At 52.1% G+C, this 6,966-nt stretch overlaps 2 protein-coding genes across 2 annotated transcripts in view; both read right to left on the bottom strand.

The window, feature by feature from the left end:
- GPR174 (G protein-coupled receptor 174) overlaps positions 1-1,236 on the bottom strand; it is a 5,450-nt gene extending 4,214 nt beyond the window's left edge. Inside the window, exon 1 of the mRNA XM_072430398.1 lies at positions 700-1,236. The gene's annotated coding sequence lies outside the window, so the exon portion shown is untranslated. The remainder of the gene's footprint in view (positions 1-699) is intronic.
- Positions 1,237-4,158: 2,922 nt separating this feature from the next.
- ARHGAP35 (Rho GTPase activating protein 35) overlaps positions 4,159-6,966 on the bottom strand; it is a 14,656-nt gene continuing 11,848 nt past the window's right edge. Inside the window, exons 6-7 of the mRNA XM_072431956.1 lie at positions 6,425-6,530; positions 4,159-6,054 (exon numbers count right to left, since the gene is read on the bottom strand). Coding sequence (XP_072288057.1) covers positions 5,745-6,054; positions 6,425-6,530 — 416 coding nt within the window. The 3' untranslated portion in view covers positions 4,159-5,744. The remainder of the gene's footprint in view (positions 6,055-6,424; positions 6,531-6,966) is intronic.

Here is a 6,966-nt window from a genome sequence, read left to right as displayed (position 1 = left end):
GGGGCAAATCCCCACCATCAGTACCTGACCTTATCAATGGGGGCAAATCCCCACCATCATTACCTGATCTCACCAATAGGGGCAAATCCTCACCATCATCACCTGATCTCACCAATAGGGGCAAATCCCCAACATCAGCACCTGACCTCACCAATAGGGGCAAATCCCCACCATCAATACCTGATCTCACCAATGGGGGCAAATCCTCACCATCAGCACCTGACATCACCAATAGGGGCAAATTCCCACCATCAGCACCTGACATCACCAATAGGGGCAAATTCCCACCATCAGTACCTGACCTCACCAATGGGGGCAAATTCCCACCATCAGTACCTGGCCTCACCAATAGGGGCAAATTCCCACCCATCAGTACCTGGCCTCACCAATAGGGGGCAAATTCCCACCATCAGCACCTGACCTCACCAATGGGGGGGAAATCACTACAGACACAACCCAAAGTATTGTGGGAAGTCTTCCCAGACAAGTGGGTGATGGTATAGGGGGGCAATTCTATAATATTGGCCATGGGAGGGGGGTGCCTAAAAATGGCCACAGTCTGGGAGTGGGAGCCCATGAGGCCGGTGTCCCTGATGTTGGCCCCAGTATTGTGTTTTACCCCAGCAATGATTTGGTTTCTGATTGGTTGCTGTGTCCCCATTATCCCCAGCCCTGATATTTGCCCCGGGGTGGACTTACCCTGCGTGTTGCCTCCTCGGTGTCAGACGAGCTCTGTTCGGTGCCGCTCTCCCCGCCTGTTGTCACTCTCTGTAGTTCCTCCCCCCCCCAGCATTTCCTTCTCTCAGTCAGGGGAAATTTTCTTTCCATTCTGAGTGACAACAAAGAGAAATTCTCAGAGACCCAAATCCGACCCCTTCTGCTTCCTGTGCACACAAATCCATCACAATGCAGCGTTGTCACTCTTCCTGCCCCGTCATTGGCTGCAACGCCTGCACTCATTGTTCAGCCTAGCAACAATCATAGAAGGGTCTTGTTGATCCTGCCAGGAATCCTCGTCTATTCCTGTGCACAGCCCATGTTATCAGCTATTGTCTATAAACTATAGAACCCTCCCCCTTCCTGTGCTTGGAGGGTTAGGAGTGGGGGAGGTGTTCTGTATTCCACCATCCGGGGTGACAACGATGCACAGATAAAGCACAGTGAATGTTGTTGTTGTCACCTTAAGACAGGAAGTGAGTGACAGGCAGGATCACCAGGGGAAAAAGCCTGAAAAAGAAAAGGGATCCAAGGGCCGGGGAGCGGCGATGACATTTCTGTTCTTTGATCCCATTTAAGGGGTCACTCCAGGAATGAGCTCAGCCGGTCCATCCGGTGACCCCGATCAGTGTGGAGCTTTCATAGGAGTGCCTGATGATCCTGCCATGAAGGTTCAGGCTGTCCCCGGGCTGGAAACAGAACCGGTCCCTGTTGGAGCCCCCCCACAGTGCAGGGATGGTGGGGACCCTCGGGCTCTCTGATGACTCCACCACCCAGCAAGCACAGGGTTTCAGTTCTGGGTGGTGTCAGTGGGGAGGTGCTGCCACCTGCTGTCAGACCTTGATATGGCAATCCTCAGGTTTCTCAGTACCGGATCAGAACCATTACCCAGAATCCTCTCTGGCTTGGTGTTGGTTGCTATTGGTTACAGCATCACTCAGGAATGTCGCCGTGTTTGTGCAATACATCGGAATGCGGCTCCCACATGGACGGGGACATCGCTGGGTGACAACACAAACACAGGGACCAGGAAACCAATGAGCAGATCAATCATTTACACAATCTGCCCTGGGGGAGGGGGGGGCAAACAGCACTCCAGGGGCCCCTAGGACCCCAACCGCCAGGGGGTGCAGGGCAAAGTACAAGACTGGCCTATGCTACCAATGGGGCTCATTGTAAAGGGGAAATGAGGGGAATTGCCCCATATTGTAAGAGGGGTCACAGCATGAACAAGGGGGTAAACCTGGAATCCCCCTTTAAATAGGAGCTGACACCCCAATAAATGCTGCACCCTCCCCCACTGGAGCTCGGCCGGGGAGAATGGGGGGCTTTCCTGGCATGGGGGTGGAACTCTGGGGAGAAAAATCCCAATGGGGTAACAGGGGTTTATGTGATTGGTCAGGGATGGCAGGGGAGGGCCCGTGGCAACTTGCTTTGTATGGGGACATAACTGGTTTTGGCCCCTGGAAGGGGGAGGGGGAGACCCCCTGCAAGGGTAATGAGTTTTCTTCCTCGGGGTTCAGATTTGATTCCCCATTGGAGGATTCCCCAAAAAACACTCAGCAGGGTTCCCCTTTAGGGTCACAATCTCAATCAGTAAAATTTCTTTCCAAATTTGCAGATTTTATTAAAATTCTCTGCTGATCCTGCCAGGGAGGTTCCGGCACTTCCTGTTTCTGCCCTGCAGTTGGGCCCCTATGTGGTCACCCCATGCCCGGTGTCACACAGCCATTGCATGCAGACAGGAAGTAGCTGCACGGAGCCTGCAGGAGACGCTGAGCCCCAGGCATATTGCAGTGAGCTGGGTGTGGTCAGGTGCTGATTGGCAAGCTACAGGCAGTAAGAGCACTGAAGCCACGCCCCCTGGCACATATCATCCAACTGCAGTGTAAGCTGGGGTGACGGTCCAGGCTGGGGCCCCCGGATGATTTATCAAATACAACACTACACTCTCTATATAGGGGACACCGCTTATAACCTCCATTGCTGCCCCGGTTTACAGATGTCTGGAATTGGTATTAATCACATATCCTCCATAAAATGGGGGCAAAAAAAGCCCCAGCCCGGGGCAGAACATTGCCCTCCTCATCCACCTGGGTCTCCATTCTACACCCTGGGGTTATACTGCCACCTACAGGAAGAATGGACAAACAGAAAGCTGTAGGCCAGGTGAGGATGAAGACACCTGGGAGATGGGGGACCCCATAAGGGATGACAGCCCCACCCTGAAGGAGGACGGGGCCCTGGGCGACCTATAATGGGACCAAACCGTGTGCAGAAAACTAAGGGAAATTTCCCTTCATGAAGGGGAAAAGTGAAAAATGTTCTGGGTATAATGAAAAACAGAAACTAGCTTAGATGCCAAACACCCCTAAGCCTGTATGATAGGGCCACACAAGCCCCTAATACATTGGGGGGGGCAGACATAGTTGACAGAGTGTACCAGCAGAGGGCAGCATGACACCTGAGCCAAGTCCATAGACAGAGTGAGCTGGGGGCACCGGGCCAGCACCCCGTCCAGTAATGTCACACACAGGCTGAGATTAGGGGGGCCCCCAGATAGCGGCTGAGGATCAGATAATGGCTGATCTAAGTTCCATGTTGCAGCAGGAAATATTTCCAGGACATTTGGAATGAGCACATGGCATGCACAGCGCTGTACCCCTGGCCTCAGCACCCATCCCAGAAATCATCAGGAAGAGGACCCAGCAACCGATGATCCCTGACCTAAAGTCTAGGAGAACGGCTCCAGACCCGGGGCCCAACGGCAGAATCTGAATGTGGACAAGGATGACTTTGCTGGAGGGCAACCTATTGGAAGAGAAATATACAACGCAAGGTATGGAGCTAAACCTTGGGCCATGCTGGGGAAGGGGCGGGGTTATTCTGGACTACAGTACTCCTCCAGCAGGTGTCAGTATAACCTGAAGGTGAAAGACTTCCTGTGTCCCCAGTGGACGAGAAAGAAAGTAAAATTCCTTAGCCTGTTCCTTAGCCCCTCTCTTTGATCCCATGACACACCTATCTGTGGCATTGTACATTTGTATAGCCCAATCATTGTACCAGCTAAAACCTTTACAGTGTTCTCCCCAGCCCCATCACCTGGCAATTTTCAGGGGCCACCTGGCTTTTTTTTGGGTCGTTAATGAAGAGTCGGCTGGCCATACATAGGGCTTCCACCCAGCTTGAACACCACTTTACTTTTCTGAGAAATCCCCCTAAACAGCAGCAATGTTGTCACCCTCTGTGGCAGCAACCGACGGCTCAAAGAATGTATAGGCCACAGGCTCAGCTCCTTCACATGAAGTGACCCCATAATGCCCCCCCCAGGGTACAGCTGGTGGGTCTGGAAGGACATTACCATCAAACTTTTACCATAGGACAGCGGCATTGTGGGTAATCGGGGTGAACACACGGCGCACAGAAAGAAGCGGAGAGCACTGGGAGTTTATAACAAGATTTATTAGCTATAATACAAGTCACATTAAGGCCCTTGAAGATTCTTCCAATTGCAATGAGCAAACTGGCAGCAATACATGATCAGGGCATTGGCGGAAGGTTCTCATGCACAAAATGACCCAGAGCCCCTCCGTTACAACCAATAGACAGCGACAAACAGAACAGGAAATACCCGGACGCCTCCCCGGTGGTGGTGGAACCATGGCCCCCCCCCACCACGTGACATAATCGAGGGTCCACTTCACATTCACATCGCACCGGCTTCTTTCACATCGCATAAGCCACCAAGGCGAGACGGAGCGTCCAGCGCCGGGCCCATCAGAATGACCCAGAGGGGGGCAGATATTACCCCGTCCTGTCTGTAACCATCAAGTCTAAAAGATTTCCTATCCACATGGAGTGTGCTGACCCCAGACACCGATGTACCCACCATACAGACAGGACTAAGGAGGGGGTCCGACCTCTGGGTCCATCCCATCCACAGTTTCTTTCTTGAGGCTATGAACACTCTACGCAGAAACTTACATTACACCTTTCAGGTCTAACATACAAATCTGTCCAAAGACACACAAACCCCCTCCCCCAATTCCGTCCCAGGCTCCCACGCAGGGTCACACGCATAGGGCGGCATTTGGGGAAAGGACAGTTACAATTGAATGGGGCGAGGTCAGTAAATAGGAAGAGTTAAAATATGTCAGTCATATGGGAAGGGAATTGTTCCAACGCTTAAGAGACGGTTAGTGTATCGACACAGAGGTAGTGAGGACGAGATCATAATGAATGCGTTAAAAGGTGGGAGGTGCCTATTACAAGGGGGAGGGGTCAACTTCAGTAGAATACGTCAGTTAAAACGGGGACAGGGTGCAAGTCTTACCCTTTCTGTACGTGAATATCGGGCCTGAACATAAAATCAGAAAGTGAGAAAAGGCTCCGAGGTGAGCCGGGGTGGGGGATGAGGCACCTCGGGAGTTCAGTCACCACAAACCGTGGCATCAACGTTCGGCCCGAGGTGCCGGCATTAAAAGAAAGACAATGCTGGAGCAGCAGTGGTTAAACCAACATAGAAAACCTGTCAGACACATGAAACATGCGTGTGGTCTCCAGCCGTGTCACAAATTAGTGTTCTCCGTGTAGTAATGTACAACACATACAATTCATGCAGCCCCCATAAGCCTAGTTGCCCCGCGGGCCGCGCCTGTAAGTGCTAAGATATATACTGTGATGTCTGTGGCCTAGAACCAGGTGAGAGGCCGTGGAGGGACCCCGACCAGCTCCAAATACAATTCACAGTGTTGCTGAATCCAGTCTAAGTGGCACTCGGGGGTCTGCGGGTGTAGCACAGTTCATGTACCAGGCACAGTTAGTGTACCAGGGGAGCCTCCTCCTAGTTCTGTACCAAGTGAAACGAGTGCACACTATCCGCTGCAGGCTCCGTCCCTGGCTCAGTCCCATATCTAGTGGTCCCAACGTGTCATGCCACCGGCCCTCCAGCAGGGAGGTCACAATGTGGCAGGAAAGGGGGCGGACAATGCCTCCGGGCGACTAAAGCTGTTGGGGGAAAGGAGCGGTCACAGGATGTTTGGATCTGTAGGTAGCAGGGTCTGCGAGGGAGACACAGGGGTCAGGGGGGGAGACTGTGGGGGGGAGGGTTGGTGGAGCGGAGGGGTGGAAGGAGAGCTTGGGGTGGGAAGGTCCATGGGAGGACGCTGGTAGAAGAAATATGGACACTGGTTGATGAAGAGCTCGATGATTGTCTGGTACGTGCGGGTCGCCGTCAGAGCGTCCATGGTGGTGAAATCCGGACGCATCAATGTGGGCCAGAAGCACATGGATAAATTCTCACTGGTCATCAGGTTGATGTGATGGTGCTGACTGACCCTGAGGAAGAGCAGAAAACACAACGATAAAAAGAGTGTTACAACCCCGCTTAGGGACTGCAAGCAGTGACCCCAAACAGGGCGACTCGTCATCCACCAGAGGAGCAGCCGAGTGATCCACAGCAGCGTTCTCCCCGGCCCCTGTAAGCTGGGCACACCACCCGGCACTTATCAGTAATCACCCGGCACTTATCAGTAATCACCCACCACTAGTGAACTTATCAGTAATCACCCGCCACTAGTGAACTTATCAGTAATCACTGGGTTCAACACTGTACAGAAGAATAAAGCAGCTTCCCGTGCAGGGACCCCAACCCACCAGAAGGAGGCGCATGTACTGAACATGGCCCTACCACTCCCTGACAACTTACCGATTCAAGTGAGAGATAACATATTTGAAGATCTCCTGGTTCTCCTTAGGCAGCTTCTTCAGCAGTTCCTTCATCACCTGCAGCTTCTGCTCCTGGTCATTGATTTCTAGAGAAAAGAAAAGAAATGAAATATTAGGGGAACCCCCAGCTATATCACCAATAAATAGCACACAGTGCACTGACTCCTGGGAACAATTCATCCCAACTGCATCAAAGCCAGAGAATAGTCAGACTGACAGCTTCATTCATCAGGTTTTAAATTGTTTGATGCTTTTAGGATCATTTCTCTACACTTCTGCTTGGTATTGAGAGTCGTGTGACCAGTTACCAGTCAATGTGGCTGGATCCCAGGCCATCACATAAACATGGCTGACCATGACATGAGAATCTGGATGAAGACTTTCCAGGGATAAGGAGCCTTAAAGTGACCTCTCAGAAGAGAAATATGGAAGATGCCATTACAGGTACAAAAATGTTGGCTGTCATTACTGTGGGGCCTCCACTTCCTAAACACAAATGTCAGAGGAGTCCTCTATGACAGG

This window comes from Pyxicephalus adspersus, chromosome Z (assembly GCF_032062135.1).
Source record: "Pyxicephalus adspersus chromosome Z, UCB_Pads_2.0, whole genome shotgun sequence".
NCBI classification, from domain to species: Eukaryota; Metazoa; Chordata; class Amphibia; order Anura; family Pyxicephalidae; genus Pyxicephalus; species Pyxicephalus adspersus.
The sequence above is the reverse complement of the archived record's forward strand: the minus strand, read 5'-3'. Positions and strand labels throughout refer to the sequence as shown.